We start from the raw sequence: 19,308 nt of genomic DNA, 5'->3' as shown, positions 1-19,308 counted from the left end.
GCTGCCTCCTCACTAGGTAAATGAGAGATAAAAAGAAATGTGGGAGACTGGCGGTTAAGACCACAGAGATTTTTTACCTTAGAGTACCACTGACCGATACCTACCTCCTTGAGGCCCTGCACTTTCCTGGGATAATAAGACTTCTTGGCTGACTTGATTTCCCTGATGACTTGGTTTCGTAGACTTTTGTACAGGCGGCTGTTGATGTAGTATGCCTTGTTGCGCTGCTCAATTAGTCTTTTGATAAGGGCTGAAAATATGTGGTGGTAGGCTTTGGTGATAGTGTCCAGATAATTATCCCACTTGTTCTGCACATCGTCTACCGTGATCACTTCAGTCCAGGGATACCGGGTCACCCATTGTCCGAAACGCCGCATGGTAGAGTCAGGGGTAGGTCGGTAACTCCTGGTGACAACTGGCGGTCGTGAGATGGCGGGTGTAGGTGGCCACAGTAGAGACAGATGGGGGCTCCGCCCCATGGGAGGCAGCGGCTGGGGGGGGAAGGTAGTGGTTGCCGAGATCAGACATGATGAGGTCCAGGGTGGCATTCCCATATGTAGAAAAGTCAACTATCTGTGCAAGGTGGAGGTGTTGGGTGATGTTGCTGATGTCTAACTCATTAAAGTCACCGTATATCACTAGTTTAACACATGGAAATCTGGATCTCAGGGAGTCAGAGGTGTCTATTATATGAGTAACCAGTGCGTTGGTGGTAGGTGAACGCAGGTGGTGATAAGCCCCACAAACAATGAGGGAGGCAAGCTGTATGTATGTATGTATGTATGTATGTATGTATGTATGTATGTATGTATGTATGTATGTATGTAATAATAATAATAATAATAATAATTAACAATTTATTGAAAGAGCATGGCAGCTGGAAAGCTGAAAACATACAGTTACATAACTGCGGAATGGGTCTCTTGATTGACAAATATTATACAAGTAAAATACAGTATGCGATACAAATATGATATATAATGACTAGGTGGGGAGAAGGTCATACTACAGGGCATTTCAACATGTTGAAAGTGTAAAAAGGTAAGATTGACTGGGAGTGAATACACTGGTTGATTACAAGTTATTGATAATTTTTACAATGATTGGGCTGTTCTTTTAGCGATCAGTACGTGCTCGTATGGGCTGGATGCAGTTGTGGTATCGAACAGCAATTCGCGGACGAGGGATCTCGGGTGGTAGTAGGAGCTGGTGTCGAGGATGGTGCAGAAGCTTCTCACCAAATTTGCAGATGAGGTCGTGGTGATGGTCAGTGAGAGCCGAGAGGGTCAGTGTGTTGAACGCTTCTTGATATGTGGAGTAGAAAGGGGAGAGAATAATTTTGCATGCCCTCTTTTGCACTTTTTCTAGGTGTTTACGTTGTGTGGCATTTAGGGAGGAAGACCAGGCAGGGGAGGCATAGGTGAGCTTGGGAAATATGAATGTTGAGTAAACACTGAGGACCTCGGGCGCAGGAACTCCGAGGGACTTGAGTCGGCAGAGGAGGTTGTGACGGAAACTGGAGGATTTGACAACTTCACTGACGTGTGTTTTCCAATTTAGTTTGTTATCTCTAGTGACGCCGAGGAGCTTAGTGGAGTCTACAACCTGGAGTGTGTTGGGTCCTAAAGTAATGGAAGACGGTGGGACAACGTCGGAGGAGAGGTTGATGTGCATAACCATGGTTGGTTTGGTTGATGGTGACTCGGTTTTTGGTGACCCAATTTTGGAGACTTCAATAAATCCTGGAAGGCGGTATAGTAGGGAGTGGAGTTGACACTGATACCAATGGTGGAGTCGTCGACATATTTCCAGCGAGCAGGGGTTTCTCTTAGGGCATCATTGATGAGCACAAGGAAGCAGAGCGGTCCCATCTTGGTGCCTAGGGGGACGCCACAGGTGAGTGACTGAAAAGTGGAGACAGCCCTTCGGAAGCGTACTGCTTGGCGTCAGTCACTGAGGAAGTCTGTAAGCCATGGTATAAAACTTCTTCGAAACCCGAGGTCGATAGCTTTGTTGATGATTATATTGTGGTCGACTAGGTCAAATGCTTTAGTGAAGTCAATGAGACTCTATACGCCTTTATCTTTGCGTATGGAAGTGTGAATATATCTGCTCTTCTCTTAGTACATAATGTATAAGTATGTGTGGTTTTTAGAGTTCAGATGTTAGAGAAAATTTTGATGAATAAAAGACATAGTTTAATGTAGGAGATTCAGGATAAGAGAGGATTAAAGAGCGTGATGGATGGAACGGGTTGAAGGATTTATCCATATTGATGAGATCTGCTAAAATGGAGATTTAAACCGTGATTTTAAAGGTTATTTATAATACCTAGTAATAAAAAGGTCTCTCTCTCTCTCTCTCTCTCTCTCTCTCTCTCTCTCTCTCTCTCTCTCTCTCTCTCTCTCTCTCTCTCTCTCTCTCTCTCTCTCTCTCTCTCTCTCTCTCTCTCTCTCTCTCTCTCTCTCTCTCTGCCATGTGTTCATATGGAATGATGGATGACGTGTGTGTACTCTGGAGATACTATGCTCTGTTGGTTTGTCTTCATGTTTACTTTCTTTCTGGTATTTAAATTCCTGTTTTATAATATGCAATTTCTGTCTCGAAATATATCTCTCCATCAAACCATATATCCCTCAGCTACCATGTTCTTCCATCAACATTATATTTTTCTACCAATTTTGATTCATTATACATTATGTTTCCCTCGTCATCCACAGAGAGCCCGGCTGTGAGGTTGCATAGTGTGGGCCGGGAGGAGGGGTTGACGGGGCACTACACACTAAGTCGATTGGAGGAAGAGAGTGTAGAGGTGCTGTGTTGGGCCAAGAACTCCGTTGGTACACAAGCCTACCCCTGCAAGTTCACTGTTTATACCCAGGGTAAGTCACCACCTTTTTCCATGGTCCACACCCAGGGTAAGTCACCACCTTCTGCCATGGTCCACACCCAGAGTATGTCACCACCTTCTGCCATGATCCACACCCAGGGTAAGTCACCATCTTCCATGGTCCACACCCAGGGTAAGTCCTCACCCCCCTCTATGGTCCACGCCCAGGGTAAGTCGCCACCCTCCTTTATGGTGCACTCCCAGGGGGAGTCACCACCTTCTGGCATGGTCCACACCCAGGGTAAGTCACCACCCCCCTCTATGGTCCACGCCCAGGGTAAGTCACCACCCTCCTTTATGGTGCACTCCCAGAGTTACCACCTTCTGCATGGTCCACACCCAGGGTAAGTCACCACCCCCTCTATGGTAAGTCACCACCCTCCTTTATGGTGCACTCCCAGGAGTCACCACCTTCTGGCATAGTGGTCCACACCCAGGGTAAGTCACCACCCCCCTCTATGGTCCACGCCCAGGGTAAGTCACCACCCTCCTTTATGGTGCACTCCCAGGGGGAGTCACCACCTTCTGGCATGGTCCACACCCAGGGTAAGTCACCACCCCCCTCTATGGTCCACGCCCAGGGTAAGTCACCACCCTCCTTTGTGGTGCACTCCCAGGGGGAGTCACCACCTTCTGGCATGGTCCACACCCAGGGTAAGTCACCACCTTTCTCCATGGTAGTAAGGCACGAGGCCTCTCAGAGTTAACTTGCTGTCAACGCAAAGGTAATACGTACTCAAGTTACTGATACATTACCTCCACAACCAAATATTTCATTACATTTTACTTTAATATCATAAGTCATTGTTTTGTTTATGTTATTTACACTGTAGTTTGGTGTTTGAGTCGACGGCGTCAGCCCTGAGGTAGAGACAACCGCTGGCAGTCTTACGGTTGTGAAGGCAACAGCTGGGATATTTCCTTTTTCCCTCATCGATATGCGGCCGACTATCCGCTCCACCTGCGTTTATAAATATATATGTCCAGCTGCCGTATCCCGCAGAATTTATGAAATAGTTTCATGTGTGTTGATCTTTTTTCATATATATATATATATATATTTTTTTTTTTTGGAGGGGGGGGAGTAAGTCGTAATATAGAATTGATACACAACAGATTCGAACTGCCGTAAAATTTGAATATTCCATGAATATCCAGAGTCATGTTGTGGGAATACGAATGACAGTGTGTTATATGCACAGAAGAGAGTTTTGTTTTGGTGTGTATCCATGTCCATATTTGTTACCAACTTGTATCATCGAAGTAAACAATGACACGGAAAGTTTAGATTGAAACTAATTGTTAACAAAGTTTGTCCATGAGTTCTGTATTTTAGAAATTATGTATTAAAGAGTCAAAAGGAGTTATTTTTCTTTAACCAATAAAACAAAATGTTTGCATGAATCTTTTCATATCCATGTGAAGTTTAGTGGGTATATAATAAAGATAATATAAATAATTTCAATACACAAACAATAATAACAGAAATAATCATTATAATATTAATAACCCTGTCTCCACCTCGTCAGACGAAGCTGTCAAAAACCAAGAACTTTGCTGTTGCAATTATATTAACTTGTCAACAGGTAACATAAATAACCATAAAAAAATCAGTCTTTATACCAGACAATGGTCATTAAAAGCTAAAATGATGTGTGTGTGTGTGTGTGTGTGTGTGTGTGTGTGTGTGTGTGTGTAGTGTAAAAATTTATTTATTATATTTTATGCGCACAAATATATAATATTCTCGCCCCTTCCCTGCTAGGAACACAACTGTCGTGTAATGACCGACTGACCCAAACCCGACCTCAGCCGGGAGCTCCCCCAGTCTGCCTTCCAAATACAGTGAATATTTTACAGCTAAACCTCAAGGCCAGGTGACTTGAATGTCTGGAGAAGGTCCATTAAGTTGTTCCACAGCTATACCAGCCCCCACTACCTCTCACGCAGCTGTGGTGTGATGGTTCTTGGTCCCCAGGCACATGACACACTGCCACTTACCCAGTACAGTGCATGGATTTTGCTCGCATGGATACATACAACATTTATTATTATTATTAGTAGTAGTAGTAGTAAGAATGCAACTTTCTATATGTTGGGAATTGCTTCTTTATTTCTATTTCTATAACCTTTTTGGTTATATTTCTTTTATTTAAGTATTTTATAAGTCTTTCTTTTCTTTATTTATTGCTTTCTGCTAATATTCTTGTTTATTTGTGTATTTCCTCTTACTTAATTTTATTCTCAGCCTTACTTAGTTATATTCTGTTCTGTGGATTAACTTGGGAAAACCACATTATTGTCTACCATTATACATTCGTATAATTATTATACCTACATCTTAGGCTGCCACCACCCAGGCTTTTCTTTGGAATATAACTTCTACAATTAACAATTGGTAGCTTGGTAGACACGAGAGGTTTAGCACGCGAGTGCTTATTATTTTCATGGACGCCAATTGTTAGAAGGAAGGAGCAGTGATGCCTACATTTTACTGAATCAATATTTATTCAAATAAAATCTGAATTTTTTGACAATCAGAACCTTTACTCACAACAACAAAAATTAGGTTCAATTACTGATTACAATAATCGATGCTCCTCGAGATCGAGGATGGCCAGCCCAAGGGCCACCTAGGCGTGAATTTGTTTTAGGTGTAGTGTCCATTCTACTGACGTCCCCTTGAAGCGGGAGGGAGCGTCGGCCCAGTCTTCTCGGTCCCGGGATATGGCGAGCGGACAGGTGGATACTCCAGTGGTATGCTTCCTTGAAGATCTGCTCCCAGAGTGACAGCAATTGGGCTGGGCGTGAAGTGTCTGCCTGTTGAGACAGAAAACGGCTGCTGTGCTGAGGCAAAGACTGCCAATCGTAAAAGCCCTTGCCGCATTTCCGCATCCCGGTGTCTAAAGGCCTCCCGCCGGAGGTTCAGCCGGACTTCTACCTCCTTATCCGGCTGAGGGCAAAGGCTGAAGGCCGAGGCGAGTCCGGAAGCGAGGGTAGAAAGGGCCTCGTAGACGCCGGATGCCGAGTCTGGATGGAGGGAGTTAGGGTTGTCGGCCATTGCTTTCAACCAGGCGCCGAGTTGAACCTGTCCTGCCATAGTGGCGAAGACGAGGGCCGCCTTCTGCCTCTCCATGGCGTCTATGGTCAGGGTGGTCTGGGCTACCTGAGAGGCCTGCCATGGGAGAGAGGACGGTTAATTTCGGAGCCCACAAGAACTCCATCAGCTCGTCTGGCACCCGGTCATCCTGGGGGGATAAGACTACGGGGACCTTGACTGGAGGTCCAGGCCCATCTTTTCCCGTGGAAAGAGGGCCTGGCCGGCCGGCCGGGCACACCTACCGTTTTGTAGCGTTGCCACTCGGGACAGACCTGCTGTGGACAGCACGGAACAGGAGGGCAGAGAGTCAAAGGCGTCCAGGGCCGTTACAGAGGACAGTCCTGACAGAGCTGGGACCATCTCCCTTCTCGACAGGCGGAGATGCCGGAACTAAGTACTCTGAACCTAAGAGATCCGCTCGTCGTCGGACCTCTAGTTCGAAACGGGGAGAGAGAACTAGGTCCCCTCCCCCGCATTGCACTCGAAAAAAGGGCCAGTCTCCCCTGGTGCCAATGCACAACCCAGTCCACGTGGGACCCGAGCCCACTTGTACGCCCCGTGGCTTATGATGATGTCATCAGGTGTCTTAAAAGAGGGCGGAGCGCCGGTAGTGAAGGGAAGTTCCCTTCTCCTGACGAAGGCCTGGGCCTTGTAAGGACTGGAGAAATTACAATGGAGGAGGTAGAGGGGCCTTCCTCCCCGGTAGTGGCGTGGAAGGTCGCCTGGCCCGGGGGGAGGGATCCATAGAAGGTCGGTAGGGTAGAAGGGTCCGTCCTTGCCGAACCACCTGGCGAGGGCTGGTGAAGGTGGAGGTCCGGAAGGGGTGAGGACCACCTCTCCAAAGACACTCTGGTCTGCCCGGACCATCCAGCTGGGGCCCTAGCGGAGGCGCGGGGTTAGAGGACTGCCGCTTCCTCCGAGCGAGCCCGTTTCCCCCTGGCCGCTGTCCTAGGCGACCTGTGGTGGTGGTGCCAGTTGTAGAAGAACTTAGCGTGACTCCCCGAGCTGCGACGGTGGAGACAGGAGGAGGAGACGAGGGCAGCTCGGCTCGAGGGCAGCTCGGCACGATGACAGCTCGGCACGAGAGCAGCTCGGCCTGAGGTCCTCGGTTGAGTGGTCTCTACCCGAGGGCCAAGGGGAGGCACATCCTCAGCAGAGAACAGAGATCCTGGTCCCTCTAGGAGAGGAGGGAGCCCCTGTGTCTGTTGACAGAAAAAAGTGGGAGGAAACCATATCTCCGTCGGCGCCGCGAAGAAACCCTGCCACCCCATCAGTGCACACCGTACAGCGACTTGGGTTGGAATCTGGTCTAACACCTCATGGCCGAGCAGGACACCTTCCGGAGCTGGGGATGAAAAAAACAAACATGAGAATAAAACAATGTAACAGAGAAGGAGAAGGGACTACAGACGTCTCTCTGCCACCAAAACCCGAACCAGACAGCGAAACTGAGTAACGAGGCGGTGCGAGGGCCTGGACGAGAGAAAACACCAAAAGAGGGTGGGCGTTGGTGGAATCCAGAGTGTCCACCTGCGCAGGGCGTCGCGAGACAGCCAGGAGCAAAGAGGGGCGGACAAGTGAGGAGGCATGGGACGTGCGAGATCCCTAGGTTCGACCGCATTTACCTCCCTGGTTAAGTGTTGGAGAAGCAGACGACTCAGGGGAACCACCTCTGCCGTGTGGTTGAGGGAGCCTAGGAAGGTCTCCCACTGGCGGCGAGTGAAACTGGCCGACAAGAGGCGACAAAGAGGCGCCGGAGTAATTGTCGTGCTGCTTAGGGAGCCTGGTCTGAGCTGGCGACTGGCGGGGGGCAACGACCGTGAAGAGGGTCGGCTGCGCGAGCAATCTGTCAGGGCCTCCTGTGGGATCAGGGACGTGGAAGCAAACAACGAAGCGACACCCTTGGCGTGAAGCACCACACAAAAGGCAAAAAAAAAGGAGGGGGAAAGGGGGCTAAAACACGTAAACAGAGAAAACAGAAAACCTGAAAATGTCCGAAGCCAGGAGGCAACCGGCAAGCCCAAACAACTCGTTAACCAGCAACATAACACCCCCTCCTAAATAACTAAGAAAACATCCTGGCAAAACCGCTGACTAAAAAACGCATAGAAGGTGCGAAGTAACAGACACGTACCAAATGCGAAGAAAAAACTGAAGCAGGAGCAAAGTCTGAACGTCTAGCTAACAGCAGGAGGCCAGGAAGAATAATCTCCCGAGTCTATACTCCGGCACGCCTAGTACGGCGCAGGCAATAAGCAGCTCTTCTGCCCAGGTTACCCATTCTCAAGTTTTTAAGTTTTTACAAGCTAGTTGCAGCCTAGATGAATCTAGATGTGTTAATATTGGCCTTTTCACCTCCTAGGGTGATATCTTGAGGTCTAATATAGCTAGTGCACTAGCTGAAGCTCGACTCATTAAAATGGCCTTTACAATTTATTAATAATTTGATTATATACGAAAATGACTTTACCATTATGATAGTAATTATGTCTTTGTTTACTTTTCTTATCAAAGCTTACAGCGTATCATATGAGCACAGTGGCATAGCCTCATGAATACAATGCCAACATCTTGAGCACAATGACTTAGCCATCAGTCCGACCTCTTATCCCTTTGAATTCTACGACCAATTTCCTAGAAGATGGATGACATTATGTTCAGGAAGAAGTCATCGTGTTCAAGAAGTTAACTTTATTTAGTAGTGAGGTTTTTCTCTGTTCTTTCCTCACAAAAGAACATTTCTCTTTAACAATGAGGTTCGATCCCTCATATATCCACTTTACTAATCTGTTAAACCTATGGGGTGCGGAATCCAAGTGGATACAATACTCACCTCTTTTGGGGGCCTGATTCGCACTTTACTCGCCGAAAATGAATACTTAACTTTGCTGTTGGGGAAAGTACAGACTGTTGAGTGCAGTACTGTCCATTATACCTCCTGATGCACAGACGTCGCGTACAGTGTGTTGTATCCAAACTGCCCTTGATAGGTTTTCATGACTCACTTTGCATTTTCAGATTGTTATAACGTTAGTATAATTCATTATATCCACGTTGTATAATTTACCAGATTCTATGATAATGATTAGGAGGTATTATGAAACTAAATGGAATAATAATAATGTTTCCTTTCTTCTCTTACCATCCCTTGCTTACCATCTTTATTCCAACTCCTATCTCTAATCTTCCATCCCTCCTTTATTTACTTTTCATCTCCCTTCTTTATTCCTCTCTGTTGGTATTCAATTTAATCGACTATCTGCTCTTGTTTTATGCATCAACCTTGTCTCCATCGTTATCTTGTTTTGCTCTCTCTCTCTCTCTCTCTCTCTCTCTCTCTCTCTCTCTCTCTCTCTCTCTCTCTCTCATCGGCCTTACACTGAAAACTCTTATGCGTTTCTTATTTCGATTGTATATTCCTGTGCTGTGTCCTCTGTTCTGTTCTGCTTCTGTTCTGTTCTGTTCTGCTTCTGTTTCTGTTCTGTCTCATTCATGATCTTTCACCCTCACGTGTGTATCCGCCTTCTTTTTTTTTCACTTTCTCTCTTACCTACTCTTTACTCACCCTCTATTCTCTCTCATTTTTCCCTCTACTTCTACACCATATTTGTTTCCAACCCTTCTCCTTCCTTCCATTTCTCCCCTTTTCCTTTATTATTCCTTTCCCTCCTTCATCCCTTCTATTTTCACCACCTCCTCTGCTCCCTCTCTCCCTTTCTTTTTACCCACCTTTTCTCCTTTTACCCTCTTCCTCTCTCTTCTTTAATGCTTTAATGTTCTTCCTCTTCCTCTCTCTCTCTCTCTTCCTTCCTCAATTTCCTCTTCCACTTAATTTCTCGATTGCATTTCTCTTCCTTTTCCTCATGTCATTAATCTTTCCTTTTATCCACTTGTTCTTCCTCTTCCATCCATCATTCCTTTACTCTCTCTCTCTCTCTCTCTCTCTCTCTCTCTCTCTCTCTCTCTCTCTCTCTCTCTCTCTCTCTCTCTCTCTCTCTCTCTCTCTCTCTCTCTCTCTCTCCCCCCCCCAACAGGTCGTCCAGGTCCAGTTAGCAGCTGCAAGGTTGGGAACCACACAGCCTCTGGGTTCATGGTCCGCTGCGTATCTGGCCCCCTTAGGAGCATGAACACGGAATACACCTTGCTGGTCTATGCTCAGGTGAGTCTTGGAGGCATACAAGCGAATATTGTTGACGTGCTAGTGAGTGTTGCAGACATAGGAGTGAGTATTGGAGACATGGTAGTGAGTGTTGGAGACATGGTAGTGAGTGTTGGAGGCTTGGTAGTGAGTGTTGGAGACATGGTAGTGAGTGTTGGAGGCTTGGTAGTGAGTGTTGGAGGCTTGGTAGTGAGTGTTGGAGGCTTGGTAGTGAGTGTTGGAGACATGGTAGTGAGTGTTGGAGGCTTGGTAGTGAGTGTTAGAGATAGTGGTCGGTCTTAGTGGTAACTGGTATATAACACTGTGTGTTATGTGTTTCAACTGTGGTCAGTATCCACCCGTACAGTCCTGACCTTCCCAGGTTGTCTCTGGCTCCATGACTTTGTCAACCATTTATCAACTTCAGAGGTTTTTCGGATTTCGGATAAATTATTGTACAATCTAATTGCTACTATATTACTCAATACTTAGGTGACCTTTGACCTCTGAAATTACCCCTAACTAAATATAACTTGCAGTCGTCTAATGGCATCAGTGTTGTTTCATCCTGTGTAAGGAACTTAAATATATCAGTATATATATATATAAGTTCCTTACACAGGATGAAACAACAGTATCTCTCTCTCTCTGTATATATATATATATACTGTATATATATATATATATATATATATATATATATATATATATATATATATATATATATATATATATATATATATATATATATATATATATATATATATATATATATAATTGTACACCCATTTATTCATACACGTATGTATGAGTTTACACTCGCAGGAAAGATACGAAATTAAAGTCTGCCGAAAGATATCATCAACATTTGGCCAAGGAAAAAACAACTTTAATTCAGCTTCCTCATTCGTTCTGGAGGAGACAGCGGGGACAAAGGCAGGTCAATTGTGCCCGGGGTTGGCTGCCTCCTATAATCAGAGGAGGGCGCCCGTATACTAAGATTGCTTACAGGGAACATGGCACTCTCTTCCCCTGCCTCCTGACTCTGTACGACATTCTTTGGTCGATTTAGTTTTAAAAGTATCAAACCAGAGATCCATTAAGATAAATTCAGATGTTCTCAGATGCATTGTGATGCCTTGAAATGTTTGCTTGTATCCTTCAGACGATTTTAGATATCCTCAAATGCATTCAGATGTATTCAAATTGCTCCTGGGGACGCGGTCTCTCTTTCCTTGCGTTGTGGGAGTGAGGATTTGCTTTCGTTTATGAACAAACTTCCACTCAGATTCTCTCAGCTACAGTCAAACACAACCAGATAGGATCTCATGGAAATGTTACCTCTCTCTTCTTGGATTCTTTCACTGAGGATTTTTTAGTGAAATTTTGCGTTATGTAGGATCAAGTTAGCCTCTTACATAAACTTGTGAAATAAAGATACCCGGTAGTGTTAAGTTATGGATGTTTATGTGTTCCTGTGTGTAGATCAACGAGAGTGACAAAAAATATATCATTAACTGCATTAAAACAGGACCTATACAAATAATTCCCTCACACGCGTAATACATCCATCAGTCAAGTGGAAAAAATACTCTAATAATCAAACGCATAAAAGAAGGTAATTTAACAACAGAGAAGAGCGAGAAACTTCACAGGAAAAGGAAATATACTAAATGCGATATATGAAGAGAGTTATTTAACGAGGTGGGTACAGGATACTGAGGGTCATCTGGGTTCAGGTCGGTGTAAAGTGATTTTGTGAAGTTTATCGGAGTATCGAGAGTAAAGTTAGCCTCAGAATTACCAATGTGAGAGTCTCGTTGCTGTCTGGGTTTATTTAGAGGTTTAGTTGTATTTATTCTCTATCTATCTTAAAGTACTGTTCCTATGATACTGTTACAAAGTGAAAATTATGGTATCTTTGCCTACTTTAAAGTCTGTGCCTCTACTGGTGTTTCTAAATATTTTTTCTATGTCCAAAAGTGGATGTGAGAGGCGGAAATGAAAGGGATGGAAGGTGGAAATGAGATCTGGGACGTTTATAAATTATACGTTTTTTTTTTATATTTATCGTCAAGGAAGCCAGAGAGTGAAGGAGTATCCCAAGTTTGATTGATATGGTTTTCGTTAAGGATAAATGGCAAGAAGTAGAAAACACAATAGAAATTTGAAGACGATAATAGGCTACTTTAGAAGGTGTATTAAACAATTTGTCAAATTTAGGTATATATTCAATGCAACGTTACAAGATGGACTTCAAAAGATGTGTCTGGCTGAAGAATGTTGGTATGGGTCGGTGACAACAAGAGATAATCGAAACAGAATTACCTTGTATGCTGGTGGTGGGGCCCTTGAGCACTGAATACTGAAAGTCCTCCCCAGAGTATGAAGGAGGGAAATGGTAGATAAAATATAGTTAACCTACAGGATATTTATTTAGGGTTTTTAGAGCATGTAATAGGAGAGAACATCCTGTGTGTCTTGTGACTTCAGGTTACATACATAAGATATGTATTATAAACCTATGACCATGTCAATTAAGAGGTAGCAGCCCTGCACCACTTACAGTACTGTATCTTCGCCAGAGCACATAACGCAGCGGGGCTCCTCCGTTGCCATATTATCAACTAAACACATCTTTTATACCACCATAATTCCTCACGATTATTATATAAAAAAAATATGACAATCGTACAACACCTCAAAGCCTTCATGAGCTCCTCCCGGACAGGCAGTACCTGGGAGGCCACAGAACGACAAAATACGTGGGGCGAGGACATTTCCTGGCCAATATTTCAGGTGGTAACATCATCAGGGTCGGGGCGGATGGAACAGATAGCTCTTCTGGGAGGATAAAGCTTGCTGGTTTATGTCTACCACTGTCACATAACTCTCCCGGCGGCCATTAACATTTCCTGAGTGTGGCTGAAGCTGATGGTGACCACGCCAGGTCAGTCGACGGTGTCAGAAAGGGAGGCGGAAGGTCAACAGTCGTTACTAATAGAGAATAGGGGTGTTCAGGCAGGTCACTAGGCAAGTGCTAAGATGCTGAGGTTGTAGGCAAAGGAAATCACCAAGGATGATCAGTGAAGCTCCCAGGCACCGCAGTGAGTGTAGGTCGAGTGTCATTACGTTGCTCAATGAAAACTATGGAACACGCGAGTCACCAAAACCACCACGGCAATAAAGGTTGGGAAGGGCACTAGGTTATGATATAAGAAATGCAGGTAAGGAAGGACAACAGCAGTGCCAAGAAATATATGGGACTCGAGGACACCAGGCAGTAAACATAAGAATTTAGGTCGAGAACGTCACAAAAAGTACCAGTTAAGAAGTAGATCACAGAGGTCACAAACATTGCCATGAAAGTATAGGTATGAAACTTAACCCATAGTACAGGTTAGCTGCGAGTCACCAAAAAATTCCAAGTAGCATAGGAAAAAAACATTAGGATCGTGATGTTAATGAGATAATGTCATGGAGGTTGAGATATATTTATGTATCAAAGAATAACTTGCAGTATAAACCCCTATACTATCTACTTCCTCCTTGGCAGAAGCATGAGAGTAGCCGTGGCGGTACCGGGGAGAGAGGAGGAAGTAGCAGTACCAGTGGTAGCGGCGTCAGCACTAGTAGTAGCGGCAGCGGCAGTGACAGCAGCAGTAGAGGAGGCCAGCAGAAAAAGGAGGAGGAAGAAGCAGTTCATACTCTAGGGCAGCTGGTCCGCAATCTTACCACCACCTCCCCGTTCTTCGTGTGAGTTAACATTTCGTGAACTTGGTCATTCGCTCTCACAAATTAACTCACTTTATTGGGATTATTGGCCCCCCTGTTAGCCATTTCCCATTGAACAGTCCCTTAAGTATCGTACTTTAGTCTTTTTTTAATCTAATCTACCCATCCTCCTCTCCCCTAACCTTTCCCACTCTCTCCCTTATCCCTCCTATTGCCTCCCACACCCTTCCCATTCCTTCCCTCACACACACACCCTCTCCCTCACATCATCCACTCTCTCCCTCACATCATCCACTCTCTCCCTTACATCATCCACTCACTCTCTCCCTCACCCCTTCCTTCCCTCACCTCCACTCCTGCCCTCACCTCTCCCAATCTTTTTCTCACTCATAATCTCTCCCTCACCCTTACTTCCTCCCCCACCTCTCACACTCCCTCCCTCACCCCCACCCCCTCCCTCATTTCTCTCACTCCCCCTGTCTACCACTCCTCTCGCATGACTCTCTTTCTCTCTCTCTCTATCCACACGTTTTGTACCACGTCTCCCCTATCCTCTCTACCCTTTCCTTTGAGGTTTCTGTCCCTTGATCCTCCCCACACAAAGTTAACAAAGGAATAAAGATGATACTAGACAGTTTCGTGGTAAGTTTCCCGCTATCACAGTCCACCAACAGTTGATTCTTTTAGTCAAGATTCTCAAAGGTTCGTACGGTGAAATACCCTCGTGACTAAAGATGTAGGAATGTCTGTCACTAATTATCAGGAGTTATTATATTTTTATGTTCATCTGTTTATTAATGTATTTACGTATCAGTGTACGTGTTTGTTTTTATGCTTAATTGTTCAGTATTTACAGCGTTTCAGAGGCAGTGAACACAGCCGAGAATCTGCCTAAGGTGGCAGCTGTTCCTCACAATAAAAATCTTCTCGTGATCTTGTGTTATGCTGGAACAATATGATGATTTCCCTCCTCTTTCTTCTTGTATGGGATAAATAGATATTTCTTTTCCCCGTGACTTGTAATATATATCTATCTATATCCTCCTATGGTGACAAAATATATCTACCCTCCTCGCATAATGGTAAAATATGTCTACCCATTTCTCCTATACCGGCAAAATATATCTACCGTACCTCTCTTCTTCCTCCTTGCGCCTGATATTGCCCATTCCTCACACACATGACAGTGATTCCCACACAAAATTTGTTTTTGTTTTTTCTTAGGAAAAGTTTTACCAGTGCTTGCAACCCTTGTGAGAACTCCCCCAGGAAAGTTTTGGCTCTGCTTTTGCTCATATTCTCAAATCTCTCTCTCTCTCTCTCTCTCTCTCTCTCTCTCTCTCTCTCTCTCTCTCTCTCTCTCTCTCTCTCTCTCACACTCGCATTTCCAGCGTGAAAGAAGGCTGATTGCTCTCCCTGTTTTCTTTAGAGGATTTTCAGAACCTGCCGCATCATGTGAAAAATTAAATCCCAGCAACCAGGTATTTCCATTAACCTATCTTGTACTTCTTAAATTTCCTAAGTCCCTCGTTCTTGCTTAAATGCGTCGTAAATTTACCATATGATTTTGCCTTGGCCGCGGATCATGCTTCTATTCTTCCTTGTCTTTGTGAAATTTTTTTGCAATGTATTATGAATGTGATTATCGTGTATTGGTTCTAGATTCGAAAACCCATTGAAATAGTAAAGTGTGTGTGTGTGTGTGTGTGTACATCCTCCTTAGTGTGTTTATAAGATAATGGTGTGTAAATAACAACGGCTGTGTATCTGGGTCAGAGTGACGGCCACCCTTCCACTAATCTAGACTTGGCCTCAGGTTCTTCATCTTTCTTACGTTACTGTTCTCCCTTAAATGGATGATGTGAGAATACACACGCGGGCCCCACACATATACCACAAGGCAGAACAAGCATAGTGAGGAACTGATAATACGACCGATAGCAAATATAATAAGATTAATAAGGAATCACCTGAAGAATAGGCACCCAAGCTTATTTCACTTGTCCTTTAACATAACTAACCTAATCTAATCTAACAAAACATAACCTAACCCCACCCACACACACATACAACTCTCCGCCGCCTCTGTCACAACTCTCACACACAACTTTCTACATCTATAAATACTTGGACCATAATAGCGATTTATGTCATACGTTGATACACTAACTGCTGGAGGGAACTACGCCGAACGAAGACTATTATTAGCTATTATCGTCTTAATAACACGTTTGTATAACACACGAGCCCCGGCGACACTATTAACATTACTTTTAGACCGTCGCTGAGGCTATAGATCTATTCCTTTAAGCAGTAAATGATAGAAGTTTCAATTATACCAAAATAATAATAAAAAAAATCCCTGCGGGGAATTTATTGTGTGGATAATATAAAAAAAAATACACTCTTACCCAATTGAAGTTTATATCTGTTGAGAAAGTCCTTCGTTCTGATCTTTCGAGGACATTAAGAAGGAAAAATAAAGACACTAAGGCAATTCAGGGTCATAGATAATCTTTAAAAAAAAATGGCTATCTGTATAATCGCAATTCCTGTTTGTTTACTGAATAGATTGGAATAATATGAACTTCGAATTCCCTTACAGATATTTGGGACACGAAATTAGATGTCAAATGTCCTTTCGACCCAGGCAGCCCTTCTGAAGTATAGTAGTTGGGCGCAGAGACAACGGCCAGACGGACAGACAAGAGATCATAGTGTAGAGGTTAGGGGGAGGGGGCAGGATTTAGATGAAAGAAAGGAGAACAGAAGAGGAGTGGAGAAAGAATAGGGTAGAGGGATAGGGGAGAAAACATCAGAGAGAAGAGGGAGGGGGAGTGAGCATTGGGTAAAGGAATAGGGAAAGATTAAAAGGAGGGAGGAGAAAGGGAGATGGAGAGAAAATGGGAGAGAGGGGGAGTAAGGGCAAAGCGGAGGTAAAGAATGGAGGCAAGGAGGAAAAGGTAAGGAGAAGGGAGGCGAGGAGGGAAAGGTATAGAGAAGAGAGGGAAGGGAAGAGATGAGAGGAAGAGTTGTGGAAAAATTTATGCTTTTCAGTGTGTGTGTGTGTGTGTGTGTGTGTGTGTGTGTGTGTGTGTGTGTGTGTGTGTATGTGTGTATGTGTGTGTGTGTGTGTGTGTGTGTGTGTGTGTGTGTGTGTGTGTGTGTGTGTGTGTGTATGTGTGTGTGTGTGTGTGTGTGTGTGTTTGTGGTGTATGTGTGTGTGTGTGTGTGTGTGTGTAACATAGAGTGTTATTGATTGTTCACCTTATTGGGCCTTGATGGTGGTGATGGTGCGTGTTAGTGGTGATCGTAGAGGTGTTATTGGATGTGAGGGTGATGGTGGTAGTGATGGTGGTCGTTGTCGTGGGTGATGGGGGGTAGTGTAAGATAGTGATGGTAATGTCATAGGTAATCCAGGTGATGTTGGCGATATTTGTAAGTTGTTGTGTACCTGTGTGCTTGTTTGTAGGCTCGTGCTGTGTGTACGTAGGTTTATGTGCGTGTAGGATGTGCTTGTATACATGATCGTGCTGTGCAAGTGTCTATATGAGTGTGTTGTGTATGTGGTGTGTTGTTGTGTTCATGCGTCTGTTTGATCGTGTTATGTTTATCTGATGTGTGTGTGTGTGTGTGTGTGTGTGTGTGTGTGTGTGTGTGTGTGTGTGTGTGTGTGTGTGTGTGTGTGTGTGTGTGTGTGTGTGTGTGTGTGTGTTTTCTGTAACGCTTTGGAAATCTTCAAGTTTTTTTTTTTTAGTCAACTGCTGCACTAACGAGTTCCCTTTGTTTAGTGAATTGCCTTCCGTAACTGATATTGCAGGTAGACTGTAACCCCGGGCAATTTTTATTTTTATTTTTTTTCTAGCTAATTAATCTTTTTGAATTCCGAATTTCTCAAACTGCAAAATAATGTAAAGATTTAACGCTTTATTTATATAGTGACCCTAATTTGTATAGACATTTCCAAGATACTAAACTTATCACTTCACTCTCCTACCAAGATCTTTCCTTACAAGAAGTTTTAGATTATTTTAGGAAGGAAAGAGACTTGAAATATTTCCTTAAAGCCGTGTTTCTCTCTTTCCTCGGGTCGTAAACTACTAGTCCTTCTCCATGAAAGAATCCGGGGATTTGCCGATTTACACTAGCGGGTCGTCTAGGTCGTTCTGCTGGGTATTTACTGCCTCTTACTGCCCGTCTGTATGTCTAATGGTAGAAAGGGAGGAGCAGTTCTTGAGGTGGTCTCCTGCTACTTTGCTGACGTTCTTCTTAATAGGTGTAATTTTGTAACGCTATGTGTGTGTGTGTGTGTGTGTGTGTGTGTGTGTGTGTGTGTGTGCTAAGGAATAGAGCTAAAACTACCATAATATATTACTAACTCTTTTTGTCTCTACAGAGTTCATGAGGAAAAGAAATTGTAATCATCGTGTGCAATTTGTTTTTCTCCTCACCAGGGTTAGCCAAAGGTACAGAGATATATCAACACATACCTATTACAACTAATGTTATATAACATTTGTTGCTCCACCAAACACAACAAATATTTTACTATTTTCTAACACTTGTTCTCTCCTGTTGCACCGTCAGCGTGGGAGGCCTACAAGCGGGGCAGGAGTTCGCCCTTGTGGTGCAGGTGTCTAACGAGGAGGGGGTCAGCCCACCCTACGTAATCAGTGCCTTCACTCTCAAAGATAATGCCCAGACTGTCATAGGTAAGTACCTTGGTGTTGTGGTCAAGATCGGAATTAAGCGGAGGAACTTGTGGAGTGGGGAACATATTGATTTTCAAGAATACTTATTATTCTGAAGGAAAAAAAATCATAGAAGGAAGCATATTGTCCTGAGAACACACGTCATGAAAAAACACGAGTATGCGAACATGAATAAAATTTCTGGTGCGTGTTTCAGGGTTTAAAGTGGAAATATGTCTCGATGCTTTCCTCAGAGCTGCACACGTTTACCTCCCCTGGTATGTAGTGTGCTGTTTGGTTTGTTCTTCATGATCATTTTAATTCATCTGTGGTTAGTTAACTGCTTTCGGTTATAGGTGTGTGTGTGTGTGTGTGTGTGTGTGTGTGTGTGTGTGTGTGTGTGTGTGTGTGTGTGTGTGTGTGTGTGTGTGTGTGTGTGTGTGTGTGTACTGCAAACATGGGAAATGAGAAGGGAAAAAAAGGAAATATATCAAGAAAATACGATGGCCTTGTATGTCCCTGTCAGATGGTGGGATAGAAAGAGAACCCAGACTGACGTGATGAACCCACAAATAACAAGGGAGTCCGCACTGACAACAAAACCCTCACAACACCGTACACACACAGGAAGTCAGAACAATTTATGCATGACAGAACCGAAAGAAAATGGAAAAAAAAGAGATAAAAGAGACAAGGGATATACCTGAGAGAGAGAAAAAATAGAATAAAGAAAATGACTTAAAGTGACGTAAAA

The 19,308-nt window shown here is 44.1% G+C and overlaps 1 protein-coding gene across 1 annotated transcript in view; it reads left to right on the top strand.

The window, feature by feature from the left end:
• LOC121871474 (uncharacterized PE-PGRS family protein PE_PGRS10-like) overlaps nucleotides 1–19,308 on the top strand; it is a 93,830-nt gene that overhangs the window by 38,529 nt on the left and 35,993 nt on the right. Inside the window, exons 5-8 of the mRNA XM_042373822.1 lie at nucleotides 2,721–2,882; nucleotides 10,025–10,149; nucleotides 13,685–13,884; nucleotides 18,451–18,575. Coding sequence (XP_042229756.1) covers nucleotides 2,721–2,882; nucleotides 10,025–10,149; nucleotides 13,685–13,884; nucleotides 18,451–18,575 — 612 coding nt within the window. The remainder of the gene's footprint in view (nucleotides 1–2,720; nucleotides 2,883–10,024; nucleotides 10,150–13,684; nucleotides 13,885–18,450; nucleotides 18,576–19,308) is intronic.

The sequence above is a fragment of the Homarus americanus genome, unplaced genomic scaffold (genome assembly GCF_018991925.1).
Source record: "Homarus americanus isolate GMGI-L3 unplaced genomic scaffold, GMGI_Hamer_2.0 scaffold45698, whole genome shotgun sequence".
Taxonomy (NCBI): domain Eukaryota; kingdom Metazoa; phylum Arthropoda; class Malacostraca; order Decapoda; family Nephropidae; genus Homarus; species Homarus americanus.
The sequence above is the reverse complement of the archived record's forward strand: the minus strand, read 5'-3'. Positions and strand labels throughout refer to the sequence as shown.